The 19,471-nt window shown below is 47.2% G+C and overlaps 1 protein-coding gene across 7 annotated transcripts; it reads right to left on the reverse strand.

Moving 5' to 3' along the window:
- Positions 1 to 513: 513 nt before the first annotated feature.
- Positions 514 to 19,143, reverse strand: elavl3 (ELAV like neuron-specific RNA binding protein 3). 7 transcript variants are annotated; one of them, XM_072676542.1, is made up of 7 exons: positions 18,582 to 19,143; positions 11,192 to 11,408; positions 10,760 to 10,863; positions 7,978 to 8,131; positions 7,023 to 7,248; positions 6,423 to 6,461; positions 514 to 5,645 (listed from the first exon to the last, which is right to left on the reverse strand). In XM_072676542.1, exons 1-7 carry the CDS (start codon positions 18,588 to 18,590, stop codon positions 5,318 to 5,320), a joined length of 1,077 nt encoding a protein of 358 aa, XP_072532643.1. In that variant the 5' UTR covers positions 18,591 to 19,143; the 3' UTR covers positions 514 to 5,317. The 7 variants fall into 7 exon arrangements, with proteins under 7 accessions (XP_072532643.1, XP_072532641.1, XP_072532642.1 ...); XM_072676540.1 differs by having other exon boundaries at positions 514 to 5,666; XM_072676541.1 differs by having other exon boundaries at positions 7,023 to 7,251.
- Positions 19,144 to 19,471: the final 328 nt, after the last annotated feature.

Here is a 19,471-nt window from a genome sequence, read left to right on the forward strand (position 1 = left end):
CAAGCTGTGTGTGCATTTGCACATCTGTGTCAGCAATGGGTGCAGCTTAAAGTATCTGAATGTGTTCATTTTTGATCATGTTGTGGAGGATATCGGTGCACTGAGCTGTGTTTCATTAGAGCGGGAGATCAGTGTAATTGGAGGCCGTGCAGCAAAGCTCAGTGTGGGACAGTGTTTGGAGAGCAGTGTTTCAATTCTGCTGGTAAAATCACTTAAATATGGTGGGGTTTTTTTTTTGTTTTTTTAATAATTTTGTCCACCCAGTGCAGTAGTTTATCCAGACTGAGAACTAATGTAGACAGCGGCCTGTAAAGAGTGTGAGTGTGAGTGTGTGGGGAGTGTAATGGCAGTAAGATGGCAGTGCTGTGGTTCGTACTCGGTGCTGTGCTGGAGAGGCGTCAGTGCTGGAGTTAATTATACAGAGCGCTGCTCCTTCACTGAGCCTTTTTCAGGCCCTCTGTCGGAGCCTCCCACACAAACCCAGGAGAACAGAAAAACAACAGGAGCGCCGGCTTTCGTAACTTTATTTTATTTTTTTCTGGCATGTAAAGTACAAATAATTAAACAATTCCATGAAAAAGTCCTCAAGCGTCTTCAGCTGAAATCCCAGTAATAAATATCCTAAACTAAACTGAAAGGTTTATTTGTTTCTTTTTTTCTCTTTGTTACGCTGTTGTCGTTGTTCGTTTGGTCGTGTTTGGAAGTGTGAGATTTTTGACTCGTGACCCTCCAACGCTGACGTCAGGGGCTGCGCGTTTGATCTGTGTTATTGAACCATTCTTGAGAAATGGCGTAAGAAGAACATCGCTAAGTAACTCTGTATCCCTTCTAAATTAATTGACACAAAATACAATTGGTTGAGAAACAGAGGAACCACTGACCCCTTTTCTAGCTCTGCGGCCCCGCCGGCGCCCGTCCGTCCCGCCAGTGACCCCGGGCAGAGCAGACAGGACGGGTGCCAGTGGAGCCCCATCAGAACCTGCCTCAGACAGCCCCTCCCTCTCCCTCTCTCCCTCTCTCTCTCTCTCTCTCTTTCAGTCAGGCCTTTACCCCAGGCCCAAACACCCTCGCCGCCCTCCCGCCTCCTCCAACCGGGGGTCTGAGAGTGGCCGGAAAAAACAAGACTGTGATTAGATCAAATAATCAAAAGGTTTTCATTTAACAAGACAAACGAAACACAGGCAGCAAAGGCATAACATCTAGCACACAGCATGTATGTTTACACTTTCAATTAGTTTAATATAGCAGTGCATTCTTTGCCTATGGAGAACTTTTCCAAATCGTAATTCTAAAGCTGTTTTTTTTTTCTTTTTTAGTCTATTGTTCCCTTTTAAGAAAAAAAACAAACCAAACAAAAAAACAAAAATGGTGTAACCACATTTTGGCAAAAATGAAAATTCTTTTCAACTTGCAAATATAATGAAATAAACCATAAATATACACAAAACATACTTTTATACGAGGCAATAATAATAATCATAATAATGATAATAAATAGTTTTTAAGTTAACAATAAGTTAAAACTACAAGCTTAAAGTCGCCCAAATAATACAAGTTCGTTGGCGCTATATTGAATTTTTTTCCGTTTAAATTATTTATGTTGCAACGAAAGCTACCACAGACTTTTACAAACACAATTGAACACATTTTGATTGAAAGAAAAAAATCTAACTAATTCTAAAACCTGCATACACTGTAGGAACAGCAACTAAGTTTAAATAATGGAGAAAATAGAAGAAACTGTACCCAATAAAAGCAACCAAAGAAAATATTCAAACCCATGTGTGTGTTCTCTATGGCAACGTCAACAACACAAATACGCTAAAGTTAACATGTGATTCTGATATGTAAAGTAAATCAATAAATTACAGGAAAAATGATATTCTGAAATCGACATGGGCTAAAACTGATGAAATATCAGACAGTATTCCTTTCACGGTCTTCGATAATCGCCCTCTTCGGTACCGTAACCGGCCGTTTGGTTTGACCTTGCGTGATCAGAGCACTAATCGGGGGGCTGAGGAAGGGATAATGGACGTTTATCAGAGATCAGAGCTCTCGGTGCTTGTTTGATTCCCTTAATGAATCGGTTAGTAACACTTTGTTTCGCTGCGTTTGATCCTTTCGCTATTCCGCAAACCATTTCAGTGTGATGTTTAACGTATTTTTTAAAAAATATATATATCTTTTGTTCTCAGTCAATATAAAAACGAAGCACATTGCACTTACTGTTCCATAGGAAAGTTTTTTTGTCTTTTTAAACGATTATTTCTTTCTTTATTGTTTGTTTGTTTGTTTGTTTGTTTGTTTGTTGCTCAAGCGGTGCAGTACGTGTGTGTCTCCTGCCATTGTCCCTGGCTCTCTACCGTAGCTGTGGGGAGAGGGTCTCTGGATTCAGTGTGTGTGTGTGTGTGTGTGTGTGTGTGTGTGTGTGGTGCTAAAGGGCTGATCTGCACTGGGGTATGAGGCCGGCCAGAGGTGAGGACACTAAGGCTTTCTTTCTGCTTCAGCAAAAAAGAAAAGAAAAAAAAGCCTGGCCAGATATGTCCCCTCAAGAGCGCCCCCAAGGGGTTACCAAGAATCCTGTTTCCACCCCGTCACAATCGCTAGAGAGAGAGGGCCAAAAATCTCATCAGGCAGGCTACGAAGGCAAGGTGATCATGCCTGTTTGATCAGCACACCACCGACACACGGAGCGGGCGAGGGGGTCCGGAGGTCCGGGATACGGGGCTCAGGCGTGAGCGGTAGCGTCAGTGCTGTGATATGAAGAAGAAAAGCCTTAGTTTCAGTGAGACCCGGAGTCCTGATGACCCCTCCGTCGGTCAGTGCTTATGCAAAGGAGCAAAATGAGGAGTGGAGTCGAGCAGTGATGTTTACATCAACTCTGATATGTCTGAAAGCAAGACAACGTGAGGCGTAGTGTGCCGGCAGACGGCGGTCTGTGTGGTGATGGTGGTGATGGTGGTGATATGGAGTACTGGAGGATATAGGAAAGTCTAATGTCAGCTAGTGTGTTTCTACATACATCAGGATTAACAATAGTAAGTGCAGCTGTAGCAGATTATGCCAATTCTCAACAAAGTCTTTGGTGCAGTGAGCGGGGTTAGCGAGAACGCTGGATTACATTTCTGATTTCGGTTAAAACTGCCAAAGGGAAGCGAGATGCAGCGGTAGCAAGCCTTCCTGGAGCTAGTTCAGCTAGTTCATGGTGTCCCTAGTGAGGCCGCGGGGCTCCACTGCACCGCCATTGAAGCAACGCTTGATAACTTGAAACTGGATCGTTTTTGAGCGTCGACTTCTCGACAGCCTGTCTTTCATCCGTCTGATAATTGCGTTTTAGCATCGTTTTGTTTGCTTTTTTTTGATCATGTGATGGTTTCACTGTACGCATATACTGTATGTTATAGTCCCCGTCGCTTCGATCCCCTCCCGAACACCGCAGACAGTCAGGCTCTCTCTCCCCCAAAGCTGGAAAAAACTTGGAAAATAAAAGCCATGCGGTGTGTTCCAAAGGTTTCCACGCTTAAGAATCTGTAAAAATGTTGCACAAGGTCTTGTTTTTTTTCTCGTAGATATAAAAATATATTAATCTCTAACGTAATCCTTTTTTCTCAAAGAGATCATTGTCCTCTTTGGCTAACACAGCGATATTTAGAAAAAGCAAAATGTCATTTGATTTGAACACACATTTTAACCCTTCTCTTTCTCTCTCGTTTTACAGCAAGGTCTCTCTCCCCCGGGACGCTTTTCAACCGGTGGACTTTAGTTTGGGGCTTGTTGGACTGACAGCGGGCATTGCTATTCAGAGTGTCCGTATCGTGGGGGACCGGTGATTATTTGGCAGGGGCATTTTACAGCTAATTACTTGTTTTTGATCAGGTGTGGCTTAAAACAGGGCGTGGGGAGAGCGGAAGATCCTAGCTCTCTGTTCTGTTTCTGCAGGGCTGTTGGACATTGCATGAGGACGGGTGTGGAGCACAAAGCCTGTCAGTTTGAGAGATCAGAAGCTGAAGGTGGCTGGAGTGATCGGGCGCCGAGGGCCTGAGGGAAGGTATGAGGAGGAGGGAGACTATCTAACCGACCTCCTTCCCTGTGATCCTCATAACGCCCTGCTCGGACAGAGGCATTGCTTTGGAGCCGTCTTTATGCAGTGTTGTCTCTACGGGAGTATGACGCAGGCCTTTCTCCAGGAACCTTTTCAGATCCCAGTTTTGGATTTGGCCTGTCGGGGGCGGTTACTGAGCGAGATCCTGTTCTAGATGAACCCCTGTTCTTTTCAAAAAGATGCTGCTATCAGCATGGGAACGCTGCTGAAGTGCTCCAAGTGACTTCTAGACGTCCGCGTGTGGCGGACTCGGTTCTAAACGCTAGAATCAGCTCTAAACTATAAAAGACTAGAGTGGAAAAATACAGGGAGATTCTAGGTTCTTGGCTTGTTCGCTACGTGGACGTACGACGTGTGTGTTCGTTGGTTGGTTAGTGAGGTGACTGCGATGCCCCGGATATATCCTTTATCCTTGTGTCTGCTATCGAGCGTGTGGTTAAATTGACTGGATCGACTGTCGGGTTGGACCTTGAGTGGGGTGGTACAGCGCCCTAAAGCTGGACTGCAGCCTTCATGTGAAGCCGGGAAACCGTAATCAAAGTTCTAGAAAATGCTTACATACTTGGCTATAATAACCACCTTAAATATTGAATATATAGTTATATCATCATCATATATATATGTATATATATATAAGAGAACACTGTTTTTTTTTTCATAATTTTTTTTCTTAGATCTAAAAAAAAATCACTGATTCAAAATGCCCAAGTGTAAAAAAGTGACTACATCCTCCCCGCTCAGACAGGAGAGTAATTGGGGCAAGAGTTTGGGTAAATTGCACATACTTTTTTGATCGTTTTTTTGTTTGTTCATCAGTTCTCGTAATTTGCCTGAATTAAATCAAAGCTCTCAGCACACACATTCTCCGTCACATTCATTAAAACTGTCTCCCTTGCGTAAAGGCCCCCCCACCCCCACCCCTGCCCCACCCACAGACCGACTACCCACCTCTGCTTATTCAATCCAGGCAAACGTAGGGAAGGACTAGCATGTTGTGTAAAGAGAAAAAGAAAAACTCTCGTGTGTATCTTTTTTGTTGTCGTTGTTGAAACTATGTGTGTGTGTGTGTGCGAAATGTGTGTGTTTTGAATGAGTGTCAGAGAAAGACTCAGTCCAGGCCCATGTAGAGTGAATGTGCGGGGAGCTTGGAGACCCCCCTCCTGCCGGGTTAAGGAGCGTTAGCGACCGTGCCGTCCCTAACACACCCCCACCTCAGGCCTTGTGCTGCTTGCTGGTCTTGAAGGACACCTGCAGCACGCGGTCGCCCAGGCGGTAGCCGTTCAGGCTGGCGATGGCCATGGCCGCCTCGTCGTAGTTGGTCATGGTGACGAAGCCGAAGCCCTTGCACTTGTTGGTGGTGAAGTCGCGGATCACCTTGACGTTGGTCACGGCGCCAAAGGGCCCGAAGAGCTGCCACAGGACGCTCTCGTCGGCCTCGGGCGACAGGTTGTAGACGAAGATGCACCAGCCTGCCCCGGTCGGGCCGGTCAGGTTGACCCCCGCCAGGCTGGTCATGCTGTCGATGGTGATGGGGGAGAACCTGGGGAGGAGAGATGGAGAACTACCATGGGTGTCATTCTGAAGTTCCACGCCACATGCAGCACACTACCTTCAAAACGCATAGCATACTCAGGAACATGCCCCTGCTGATTTTGGAACCTCTGCCGATCCTCATCTCCACAGCCTTAAGCAGATAGAAAACGTGCAGCCAGATCTGCAGGTTACCAAACTACCCCCTTGCAAAAGACCAGCAAAATGCTCGGCTCCCTAACCCGCTGCAGCCCACATTCACTGCATATTTTACTCATCACTCCTTGGTGACCAAAGTCTCTGTAGAAATAGGACACAGGAATCACAATGTCCAACAGAAATCGTACGATATTGAGCAAAAACACAGAAACCTAGAGAGGGATGAAAGCAAATAAGAAAGAAATCAACAGAAAAAAGATTGGAGCGAACAGAAGACACGCAAACGGAATCTGGTATGTCCATGCTGGTGGAAAAAAAGGACATTAAAGCAACGGAAACTGAAAAGAAATTAAATGTTAGTTCAAGAAATAAACACGTACAGATCCGTTCAGTCCGGTAATCAACCAAAAAAACGAAAAGGTTCAACAAAGCCATGCCAGAATGTCCTGCTGTGTGGCAAAGTGCTCTTTCCACTTAACCCTGGCTTGAGCATGATCTCACACTGACTGTGGGTTCTGAATGTTTGTAATTGCAAGGTTAAGTCAGCAGGGGGGATTCCGGGCACTTTGTTTGAGGTTTGTTTTAGGCATGGATGCTTTTGAAAAGACACCTTTTTTTTGGAAATTACCTCTTGACTCCGTAGGTGGCGTTTAGTAAATTGTCGAGTCTGCAATGCAAGAGGGAGAGTGGAGGAGGTGGAGACATTAGTGGCACAATCTGACAAACCAGAGAACAGGGTTTTCATTTAACATGCAGCCCCGTGCAGCCACTAGAGGGAACTCTACGCGGGCCTCGGCCACAGCCAATCGTGGGGCGGGACGCACCCAGCGCTCTGACGCAGTGCTTCCAGAGCCCTCAGGCGATGGATTGAGAGTACTGCATGCATGTTTCTCTCTCTTTGTGTGTGTGTGTGTGTGTGTGTGTGTGCACAGAAATACATTATGGGCAAGGCTGATTCACTCACACACACACACACACACACACACACACACACACAGTTTCATCTCCTACGGTATAATACTGTCCTGCTGAGTCTCTTTAGAAGGCAATTCCTATGAAGGACCATGGAATTTCAGCATTGTCAGTGTAAACACCATCTTTGGCTGCAGGCCCACGTTGGGCCTTCGTTTCCTCTAATGGCGCGCCGGCGCTGCAGTTTAAAGGAAAGGCCGGCAGAGAGGAGCATGGGGCTTATGGGGCTTATGGGGTTTATGGGTGGGGGCAGTACCTGAAGCGCTGGGTCTGGTGGTGCAGAGGGCCGGTGTAGCGGCGAGCGGCTGTTTGGTAGAGCTGGGTGAGCAGGGCTTGGCCCGTCTTCTGGCTGGGGTTGTTGGCGAACTTGACAGTGATGGGCTCGGCGGCACCCAGGGGCTTCTGGCCGTTCAGTCCTTTGATGGCCTCCTCGGCCTCGTTTCTCTTGTCAAACCGGATGAAGCCCACCCCTCGTGATATGCCTGCTCCGGGAAGCACAAAGCAGAGCACAACGTTAACACCAAGGACACAGTGCAGGGTTCTGGCACTTAACAAAATGCATTCTTTATATAGATATATATCTCAAAGAACTAGAATATGTACATATATTCATATATATCAAACAACCCTTTGAAGCAGACTAATTGTCTGCAGACTCTGATTAGATTGAACAAGCCATTTACGAGTGAAATGAACCACATTCAGACAACAGAACAGAACAAGCCTTCTTCCAGTTTTGTCATGTGATTGAACGCAGGTTGTTGTTGCTGTAGGTGGAATTTGTTGAGCTTTGTTTCCAAAAGAAAGGAATAAAAGGGACATTTTGAAAGATTTCTATTTCTATACAGTGCAGAGGTCTACTGTATAAATCAGAGTGAAGAGCTGCTCATGGAGTCTAGTATTATTTAGAGTTCTCCTCAGATCAACACCTGGTTTGGTGGTAAATCAGGGCTTAATGATGGTAAATCAGGTGAGCTGCTGCTGCTGCTGCTGATGGAGGTGAACACATCCTCCACGCTGTGCTGGCTGGACTGGGGGGCGTCCAGGAGAACCCTGGAGGAACCGAGCTCTGTTCTTCAGACTAGTGTAGTGTTTAATAAAAACCCACTATATTGGACTTTAAATAAATACTGTTCTGCTGAGTGTGGGAGAACAGTGCTGATGGCCAGTGTTGAGGTGTGTACTGAACCAGAAGTGAGGTAAGGCTGTACCTGTAACCTGGTCCACCAGGATTCGGGACGTGATGATGCGACCGTACTGGGAGAACAGCTGCTCCATGTCCTTCTGGCTCATGGTCTTAGGCAGTCCGCTCACATATAGGTTAGCGTCACGGATGGAGGCTGAACTGGGCCGGGCATACGACACCTACGACACAGCGGCAGCAAACAGACAGTTATCCACACTGTGTAGAACCACACTGCGGTTCTGTGTGTGCCTACCTATCACCCCGAACATGAGAGCCATTGGCAGCATGATTACAGTCTTTACAGCAGGCAGGTACCGACACAGCTCTACCCTGCCAGCTTCAGAGGGATGCCACCCACCCACCGCCATTCCTTCCCCATCATCCTTCCCTTCTCCAGCTCCAGCGCTCTTACACACGCTTCCGTCCACACACTGACTCTGAGTAGTGCCCTTATTAAACACCCCACCCCGCACACTCCTGCACTGAGTACAGTCCTGTCAGAAAATAAGCTATCCCATAATAACATGGTCTTTTTGACATATTAAGACATCAGAGCCAGACTCCAGAGTCGTCTGTCCGGAGCTCATCAGCGTGACCCAGACGTCCTGCTGTTGGTCTGGGTGTTCTCTGGAGAAACTGTATTTGTACAGGGGATGGACAGTTTCCAGGACACTAAACCTGTGAAGGGTTGGAGTTTGTTACTGATATTATTACTAAAATATGATATATTTTCATCAACCTTTCTGTGCACTGCCTCACTTTCCTGCAGCTAAAGTAGAGATGTGCTCTTCAGATGTGTTTGTGTATGAATTTGGGGCTGAACAGGACTGACTGTGATTGATGGCACTGATTGTGTGTGTGTTTTTGTGCGATAGAGAGATTGCCCCCTCCCTCTCCTCCCTCCCTCCTTTGTCTTCTCTCTCAAGGGAAAACTGCTCCTCTGGCAACCAGCAAACCAAGTAAACAGATTACAAGATGTCCAGCGTCCCTGACAACTCCCTCTCACGCCCGCGGCGCTGCCGACTACACCACCAATGCACAGCATTTCCATTTCTTATTTATACTCATTTCCAATATCTCTGCCTCACACTGCAGATTTCTCTGAGGTAGACTTCAGGATCGTCGCTTGACAGCACAAACCCCATATCTCCGCTTTCCACTTTTCCCCATAACGTGAATTTCAGGATGAAAGGGCCAGTAGAAATGGAGTGAAATATTTGTACATTGAAAGATAAGAGAGTTTTTTCCCCTTTTGTAAAGTTTGTGTCACAGGGACGTAATATTAATTTACACACACACACACATACACACACTGCCTATATACTGCATACACTGGACTTAATTATACACTTAGTGTTTACTAGTGTAACACAGCACACTCAGCACTGAATACTGAACACTCCATAAGTATTGGTTCTGTATCATAACAATAGACTGTTAAAATACACTAATATATTATACTAATATATCTATTAGCATAGACAGATATAGACAGATAAACACGCCTCTACTCTGTGCTTGGTTTTGCTGGTGTGTTAGTCTCTCTGTGGTTCTGTGTGTGTGCTGTAAAACCCTGATGGCAAATTGTGTTCGTGTCTGAATGCTGTTAGTGCTGTGTGTTTGCATCAGGGCGAGTGTGACTAAGCAGCTGTATTATTGGGGTCCGGGGCATTATTGCTCAGCGAGTGGGCGAGTGTGCGGTGCAGATTGGGCTGTAGGCCGGCTGGGGCGGGGCGGGGTGTTGTATTAGAATACTGGATTCTGCCCTATAATTAACCCTCTCTCTATCTCTCCCACACTACAGATGGTGCCTGCAGCCCATATGGCCTCTAATCCTGTCATTGGCATTCTGCTCCCCATGCTACCTCCTCCTGGCCTTTGCACTTGCGCCTCCTTTTTGCCTCCTTCCCCACCCCCTCTCCCCCTTCCCCCCAGTCACTCTCTAACAATGCCTTATTGACATGGAAAATATGACATTTGCTCAGCTTAAGGGTTTTGAACACACTAGACACAGGAAGGATGAATGCCAGCAAGCAGGGGGTGAGCAGGACGGCCGGACGGCCAGAGAAAGAACAGATTAGGATATTAGTGTTATATTGATAACAGTGACAGAATCACTGGACTGTCGTCATGAGCACTGAACATGTCCTCTTTACCACACTGTTATAAGACCAGTACTGAGGTGATCCTGATTTTACTGTTATTTACACTGGATTTGATGTAATAACCAACATAAAAAATGATATTTCAGAGATCTTTGGCATGATTTAGCAGATTATTAATATCAAAACAACAAAAATAATGCTGATTACAGTTCAGTCCAGTCACCACTTGATCACAATCTTTGATGTGCTTTGAATCAGGTGGGGTCAGCAAGCTGGCCAGTTTAATCTCCCTTTCTTCCTAAACCCCAGTCTAACCCCTTCCCCCCCCACCCCCAAACTGAATTTTGGGGACAAAGAAGGCCCTAATTAGCCAAGATTGGAGGCAGATGGGGCTCCCTGCATTGACCCCTCCCTCCCTCCCTCTCCATCCATCCCACCCCATGCCCTGCTCTGCACCTCCCTAATTACATTTCCATCACAATCACCTCTGCTTTCTGACCTCTGTTCCCGTCCCTCCCTCTCCCTTTTCTTCTGGTCCTTTTGTTCCTGCCTCCCCTCCCCTGCCCTCTGCCCCTCCCTTTTCTCCTCCTCTCCCTCTGTCTCCTCTGTCTCGTCTACCTCCCTCTCTCTTTCCCCCTTTCTTCACGTACTCCTGCTCTGTTGACACCATGATTGGAGGGCTTGGGGTCGAGGTGCTCTTACCTTGATTGTTTTCGTCTGTAGTTTGAGACCGTTGAGCGTGTTGATGGCCTTGTCGGCGTCATTGGGGTCCACGTAGTTTACGAAGCCGTAGCCCAAGCTCTGACCTGCAGTTCAACCGAAGCGTTCGGCCACAGAATGAGAATTACATGCATATCCTCAGTGTCCTGCAGAAACCTCTTTGTCTTTGTTGGTCAGCGACGTAATGCTAATATAACACACCTAGCATTCGCGTAATACACAACACACCATAAACACGTGTCCCTGTCAAAACAACAGACTGTAAATATTCTGCATTCTGGATATTTTATACATAGTTGTGCATCTATGGATCTGATATCTTCATGCTCCTATTCCATGAAGGTGTTTCAGTCTCGTGTGTTACTGCATGGCGACGGGGTAAACGGGTGTAGTTCTGTGCACACGGGGAATCACCTGTGATCTTGTCTCTGACCAGCTTGCAGGACTCGATCTCGCCGATGCTGCCGAATAGGCTCTTGAACTCTTCCTGGGTCATGTTCTGAGGCAGGTAGTTGACGATCAGGTTGGTCTTGCTGTCGTCTGTGGCGCCGTTGGTGCTGATGACCGGGCCGTTTGGCATGCTGGTTCCGCTCGGACCATTGGACACCTGAGTTTCCATGGTGCTGATTATCTGAAGGGAACAGAGACAGAACAGATAGTGCTGTAATCAAACGCTGGGCTGTGAGGGTGGGCTCGGACTTTGTGCGCAGGAGTCACAGCACTGGGTTGAAAAGCCTGTCCTGACCATTGAGACCCTTTTGACCTGCACTTGTGAGAGGATGAGAAGTCAGCGTGTGAGTGAATGGTTGAGGAACAAGTCCCAGCCTCTTCACCTCCTCTCCCTCTCGCCCGGGCTCTCTCTCTGCCCCAGGCTCTGCAGATGTTACAGTTCCTTTCTCTCTCTCCCCCCTTCCCCCTTGCTCCCTCATCCAGGGTCAACCAGCATTACATCAGCAGTCCAGCTTCTGACTGATGGATGATGATGGGGTGCTGGGAGGTTAGACCCAAGTGAAACGGACGTCTCATTGGGTTCCGTTTGACCCGAAGAGATATCAGTGTGAGGTACCAGTTGGAAAACCAGGACTGTGTCCAGTTCTAAGGCCCTGTTTCTGAGCAGAGCTCATTGATGTGTGCCATGATTGTGTGTGTGTGTGTGTGTGTGTTGCTTCATCTGTGTTGCTGTGGGGTACAGCGTGTTGCTTAATTCGGCCTATGGAGGATTTTCATAGAGCAGATGTATGTTGGTCAGTGCTGATCCTCCCCTTTTTAAGCTGTTCTCCTCTTCTGTTGCTCCGTCTCTGATGCAGCCCAAAGCCCTGTGTTCAGTCTCTGAAGTATTTACATGACTCCGCCCCTTTCAGCGCAGCAGGAACGCCTCTGTCGGAGTTCAGCAGTTCACTCACAGGAACGGTCATTTCTCATGTGTTTATGGCAGCTTTAGGTCTGCGGGGTTAGAGGATGACTGTGTGTGTAAGAGTGTTAGTCAGCCTCAGCGTTTCACAGAATAACCCCAGGGGTGGAACGGGAGGCTCACACACCTAATTAATGATGCATCTCTGATCTTTCTGTCTGATGATCTCTGCTATCCACATGCAGAAGCGTCACTAACTGCCCTTCTGAATTTCTTCACTCTCATGCAAAAACCTTGTATCTTCATTCTCTGCTGCTGTTCTGCAGTCGGGTCTAAAAGACTAGGTCTGATTTCATTACAAAACCATGAAGCCTGAATTCTAGGTGAAGGACAGCAGAGCTAAGGTCTAAACGGGACGTGGTTGAAATGGGCCCATGTTTCGCACACAGTCATTCAGTCACTTATATACACTCATATAGGTAGCTGTGAGAAACTCAAATAGAGGATCTAATTAAAATACTATATATATATATATATATATACTACTGAATACATCATTATATTGGTCAGTGATATTGGGTTTATATATGATGTATATCATCACTGTAGTGCAAAAACCTTAACCCCCCCCCACCTTTCAGTCAAAACTGCAGATGGATCTGCAGGGCCTGGAGATCTCACCAGCGATGGGCGTGCTGTACACACTGCCAGTCAGCCCTTTCTCCTCCCGTTCTGGGCGTGGCCTGCTCTGCTCTTTTGTTCCTCCATCTTCCTCTGATCCTGCTCTAACACCCTCTCCCTCCTCTGGAACCGTTTCTTCTTGACTCCAGCCTTACCTCTAACCAGGTTGCCCAGGTAACAGCAGCTTGACAACTGTTGCTATCGGCTGGCTTCTTGACTCTTAGCGGCGTGTGTGTGTGTTATAATATGGGTGTTTGTGTGAAAGAGGAGGGATGCTGGCTCTGTCAGTCTGATACGCTGTGCTTTTATGGGTAAATGAAAGAGGCCGACTGTGGCAAAATGCAGATCTCAGGCAAATTGACCCTGACAAGGAGAACGCGTCGGAGAGCGAGAGAGCGGCGAGAGAGCGGCGAGAGAGTTATTAGAGCCTAAAAATAAAACACTACAAACACGGATCTGGGCAAAAGCGCTTTCCTGGTGAGACAGACAATCTAGATGTCCTCTGAATTATAATCAGTTTAGTTTAATTTAGTACATGAAATCATTCAGTTTAGTCAGAAATATTGTATAATAAATCATCAGTCACTCAAAAACCTCTTATCTCCAGAACAGCAGCTTTACAGGAGAAGGAATCCCTTTTTTCAATGTAAAAGATTTTAATCAGATTCAGTGTTGGAGCACTAAAATTAAAATTCTGATACAGTATAAAGAACCACTTACAAATTCATATTTGGAGCAAAGAGAAAAAATAGAGAAATGGAGATACAAGGTTTCTGCAGCACACTGATGATCTACAGATCCACACTAGTTTACAGACAGTGACAGCACTGGGGGTCAGTTTGGACTCATAGACTGAAGTGAAGCCCTCCGTGGCAGACGCCCATCCCCAGTGACAAACGTAAAGCGTTATGTAACACGTAGTCCTCTCTCTCTCTCTCTCTCTCTCTCTCTCTCTCTGCTCTCTCTCTCTCTCTCTCTCTCTCTCTCTCTCTCTCTGTCTCTCTCTCTCTCTCTCTCTGTCTCTCTCTCTCTCTCTCTCTCTCTCTCTCACTCTCTCTGTCTCTCTCTCTCTCTGTCTCTCTCTCTCTCCTCTCTCTCTCTCTCTCTCTCTCTCTCTCTGTCTCTCTCTCTCTCTCTCTCTCTCTCTCTCTCTCTCTCTCTCTCTGTCTCTCTCTCTCTCTCTCTCTCTCTCTCTCTCTCTCCCTGTCCTTAGATACACGGTACTGCCAGAAGAAGCCGGAGGAAGCTGGAGGAAGTGGGAGGGGGAGGAGAGCTTTTTCATCCCCAAATCCGTGCATCACACAGCCCCGCCCGCTGAGACACTGCTCCACCCTGAGGCCCCGAGGACCAGGCAGGAAACCTAACGCCGAGGTGACACCAGTGACAGACACTGCACCCTACACTCCGCCCACGTTACCTGCACAAGCACAAAGCGCTGCGGCGAAACGGAGCTGAGCTCACAGCAGACTGGCTTCCCCTCTCTCGTCCCAGCTTGTACTTTCTATTTCTGGGACTCAGAAAGATCTCCGTCAATATTTAATGGCCTGCATCAGCATCGCCTACACATGGACCCTGACTCGCACGCAAACAAGGCTCAGCCTGCCATGCAGACAGCCCCGTCCTTTACCGCTGCCCCTCTGATCCAGAGAAGCCCAGTCCTTCACCCAGATACAGCGTCATCCATTCAGGAACACCTGGTCAGGTCAGGTTAGGTGTTGATTGTCTACAGAGGACACATTTTCACTTTCCCAAACCCTGTGTTTTATTATTTTTTTAAGAATTGGCAGAAAACTAAAACTAAACATAAAACACTAGTTAATGCTCCAAAAGTTTGGGCACACTAGGTCAGTGGTCAAATGATGTATTTTTAGAGTTTCTGAGTTAAAACGTTCTCTACAGAGACTCAGGTCTGTTCACTGTTCATTGAACACGTTACATAAACAGAAATTAAACTGAGTGCAAAAATAACATAACATTACATATGTTGTATGATTATTAGTATTTAAGAAAAACTGTTACATTTAATAAATCAATAGAATAAATGTGGGAAAATGTTCTTATATAAATGTTTATGTATCCTTTAGAGGCTTTATTCCCTTATTTACACCCAGAACACCAACAACACGTGCCATTTAACCAGTTCAGCAAAATGTGTATATATAAACACAGACAGATTCATCACTGCATTCGGATGCCTAATTATTTATTATATTATACTGAATTATAGAGATTTAAATAAAATTAAGTAAGCAAAGAATAATCACTGAAATAATAATATCCCGAGGAGTCTATTGATCATGTTTGTTGCCAACATGTATTGATCGAGCTGGTCCAGCTCTCCAGGAAAACAAACACACAAACAAACGACCAGCAGTTTAACCTCTATGAGAAGTCCTGTCAGTGCTGAAGACAGCTGCTTCGCCTCAGGCGCGGACTGGTGATGAGAAACCTGGAATCTGAGGTGGTGAACTAGATCACACAGGCCCTGCAGCTCAACAGCTGAAGCCAAGCCGGCTGCACGTCGAGGAAGCCATTTTCTGCTTCCTGCCCGAGTCCTGCGAGACCAACAGGCACCACTTTTGTTCTGCTGACAAAACAGACGTTTTTATATTCACTGGAGTCTGTGAGTAATGGGTAGCGGAGCTCGGCTCACACAGAGCAGATCCTCGCCTCAGCTCATGGCTCAAATTCCCCCACATTCACACAGCCTTCCTCCTGCTCTCCGTATCCTGAGATTCCCTGAGATTCCCTGAGATTCCCTGAGATATTCTGAGATATCCTGAGATATGAGTCTGTCTGGCCTGCTGACTGAAAACGGGAAAGCTAGATTGCCAATAGGCCGTCTCACTAACCCAGATTACAGGATTAGTCTAAACAAAGGGCATTAGCCACACTCTCGCTGCCGGCTTATAGGATCACAGTGGCAGCTGTAAAGCTACAGGACACACAAGTCAGAGATGCAGAATGGCTGTTTTTTGTTTTTTTGGAAAAAAAATAGTCATTTTTCAGCTTGTTCTCAACAAACGATGACAAGCATGATCAATATGTTTTATATTAGTAAATCTATATTTTACCTTCTATGGTCATCTGCAGAGACCAGCTTTAAAGCAGTACCACAGAAAACAGCAGAAAAATGACCACATTTAGAAACACAAGCTTCGTTATTATAACGGTGCCTGGGCGCTATCCAGAGTGCTGAAGCAGGGAGTGGCTAACAGGGCTTCCCTTTACAAAGAAAACCCATTTATTTTCTGCCTCCAGAACCCTTAAAACTATCTCACACACCCTCGAGGTTATTACGTTCTTTAGTGCAGTGAGGATATTTCCATTTAAAAAAGCCCAAGCTCTTTAACTCTGCCTAATTTCAGCCCGTCCATCGGCGTCGTTTAAAATCGTTATCCCCTCTCGCTTTGATTGAACGAGGCCATGTGTGCTCTGTGGGCATTCATAAATCCGAGCTCCTTTTTGCTGAATAAACGTATTGACACAAGCAAACAAAAGAGCCACCCGTTCCTCCTCTTCTCGCGCTCAGAGACCACGGCAGCACTATGAATATTAATGTAAACAGAAGCGCTTTGTGTGGAGGCCAGAGGCTGCGGGACCTCTCCGGGAACAATGAACAGCACAACTGCCTTCACTTTCCCTCTCCTCTCGCAGACCAATAACAATAACAATAATAATAATAATAATAATAATAATAATAACAATAATAATAATAATAATAATAATAATAATAATGAATATAATTACGGTAGGTAGGTTTAGCGTAGTAATAACCATAGTAATAACAGTTTTATTAACAGCACTAAAAGCAGTGTAATATCTCAGACCTGTTCTCAGCTTGAGCTTCATGTGTCTCACTATAAGCTCAATATTTCTCCCAGCATCCCCTCAGGAACATCCCACTGACCGCTCTTTATTATTTAGGCTCAGTTTAACCTACAGGCCGCCGAGGAGGAAACGCAGCTCTGCCGTCCTGTTTTTGTGCCATATTTCCTCCAGCGTTTCTCCACACACCACCCCCCCTGTGCTGTAACGAGTCCGAGCTTATATTTGGCAGCGTGTGTGTGAGAGTGTGTGTGTTTTCACCGCGTGTCACTCGTTATGTCCTTGTCCTTGAATTGTGTAAGCGCCTGGAGAAGGTTATCTGACTCAACGCTTTTTTTATTTGCTTGCCTCTGCGGTAGAGGCACGGAGGACTGCGGAACATGTGGCTGGGGGGTGAAGCTGCGCAGTACGCGCTGAGAGCCCTCAGCTCGGGGGGCTGTTATTTAATCACACACACACACAGACTTCCTAGAGCTGGTCTGGAGGACTGCTGCTCAGTGTTATTGACGCTATGCTCGTCTGGATGTGTTCAGTGAGGCGGAAGAGGCGGAGAGCGCGAGAGGCAGCTTGCCTTTGTTGAGGTCAGTTACGAGTCCTCCTCTAAAGACCCTCTATCCTCATGCTGAGCGAGGGGGCGGCGAGGCCTGCACTGCGAGGCGAGGTGTTCACACTGACGGCCGCGAGATACAATGCTTTCTGACCTCCCTGCAGTCCAGGACATGTGTAGCGGTCTTCCAGAGCGGCACAAAGGAGCGTGGAGCAGACCGAGCGCTGTGTGGAGAGGGCTGTCAGTGTGTGAAGGTGGGCCGTGTCTGATGTGCAGAACCTGTTCTATAAACCCTGTCTGATTTTACCGTAAGAAACAGAAACGTGGGATTAGCTGGAGGCTAACTGAGGTGGCGCGTGCCATCATCGCCTGCCGTCTTCGAGCGCAGAAGCCACGCCCAAAGAATGCTCACGCTCTCAGGCCTCTCTCTCTCTCTCTCTCTCTCTCTCTCTGTCCACTGTCTCTCTACCTCCCCCCTGAAGATTTCAGCACTTCGGTCGGTGAAGGAAAAAGAGAGAAGCAGAAAAACAGACTCCAGCTCCGTCCTCGCCTCGCAGCCTTCACCGTTTTCCGCCTCATTTGTTCGGAGAACCCTGAGGATTTTTTCTCGGCCTTGCCTGGTTCAGTCCAAACCAATGATGCGTAATAACACCTCCCCTCCCCCTCCTCATTCCTCTCTGAATGACTCGACCCTTTTTCTCTCCGCCGTGCTCTCGGCAGGCTCGGAGCCTCCCAGGCATTGTTTTTTGGGTTTTTTTGGAGCTTTTTGTCTCAGAAGTTTTTCTCGAGCGTCATGTTGCTTTGAACTGAGCAGTGGAAGGGTGGACAGTACCCCCCATGGGCCTCACCGCCCCCAACGCCCTTCTGCTTCTCCAGCGTCTCTATTCTGCTCAGCCTGACTGTCCTATACCATCGGTATGATGGAGGAACATCTAGCGTTTAATACGAAGTGTAATGTTAAGCCGTAGCAGAACCGCACAGGAGGCAGCGCTGCGCTGATGCTCCATAGCTCCATACAAGACGTCGGATTGGATCGGCGTGCCGTCAGTTGCGCATCCCCGTATCACGTTACTAATACCCACACTGCTCGCTAATCTTGTTTACTCAATCCTATCGGAGGGCATGGCGGTCTGCACACAGGCTCTGTAATCCTGAATAACGAGGGATGTGTTTTAAATGATGGCCGAGTTCGCCGGATCAGCCCCGCCACAGCGCTTAGTATTAGAGTAAATGCAGATCCTTATCTGCCCCATAAAGACGTCCCAGCAGGGGGACTGTGTGAGGATGCTGGACCGACTGAATGTTCAACAATTAAAATAGCTGCACTAAGACCACTAAGAGAAGACCACAAATACTGATAATCAGTAATCAATAATGAATAATAAAGGCATACGTACAGTAACCATTCTTGTACAAAGATGATGGTGATCTAGGTCCTTCGATCTGCAGGTCTTCTCGCCGGCTTGAGGGGTTATCACGCTCTGGCCTGGTCTGGAGGCGTGGAGCTCGGGGGGCTCTGTCGACGGACAAAAATTTCCCAAATGAAAAGAAAAAAAAAGAAAAAAAAAGAGCCTCTTCTTCAGGGTTTCTCAGCCCGAGTGATTGTAGGTTTCCTCAAGCACGGAAGAAAGGAGGGGGGTTTTCTTCAGGACGGCGGCGGCGGCGACGGTGGTGATGATGATGATGATGATGAGAGAGATTTCTCTCTGCGCAGCGTGGGCGACGGTTCGGATCCAAAAAAAAAGCAGTGATCCCAGTAGGGTGTGTCCAGGGGAGGGTGTTCTGGTTCTGCTGTCGTGTGTGTGTGTATATGTGTGTGTGTATGTATTTCCAGCTCCTCGCAGTCTCCTTCTGTGCCTCTGCTGCAATGTTCTTCTTTTATGTGTCCTTCTGCCAGGCAGAGCCGGCTGCTGATTGGCTAATTGAGAAGGGAGGGCACTACATGCCAGCCATTGCAAGGCGCTGTTCACCCATTATCCCTTCAGGAGAGATCACCGAGAGCCCCCCACCCCCTCTATCTCTTCACTCTTCCCTCAGCCCTCCTTTCTTCCTGCTCCCCCCACTCCACTACACCCCACCCTCTCCAAACACACGCACACACACACACACACACACGCGGAGATGGGTGAATAGAGCTCCACCTGCACCATCCGAACAGATGGGTGCAGAAAAGACGACAGGAGCCGTGGCTCTGCCTCTCTCTATTCTTTCTTTCCTCCTGTTCTGCTTTCTTGTTCCCTCGCTCCCTCCGTCCACCCCCGCCGTTTTTGTCTTCCCTGCGCTGCTC

Source organism: Salminus brasiliensis, chromosome 3, assembly GCF_030463535.1.
Source record: "Salminus brasiliensis chromosome 3, fSalBra1.hap2, whole genome shotgun sequence".
In the NCBI taxonomy this organism is placed as follows: Eukaryota; Metazoa; Chordata; class Actinopteri; order Characiformes; family Bryconidae; genus Salminus; species Salminus brasiliensis.

What these genes read in the sequence shown, in the direction of transcription:
- elavl3 (XM_072676538.1), bottom strand. An exon ending in GGTCAGAGACAAGATCACAG is followed by an intron (nt 10,864 to 11,191) that starts GTGATTCCCCGT and finishes GTTGAACTGCAG; the next exon opens with GTCAGAGCTTGGGCTACGGC. An exon ending in CCTGGTGGACCAGGTTACAG is followed by an intron (nt 7,252 to 7,977) that starts GTACAGCCTTAC and finishes TGCTTCCCGGAG; the next exon opens with CAGGCATATCACGAGGGGTG.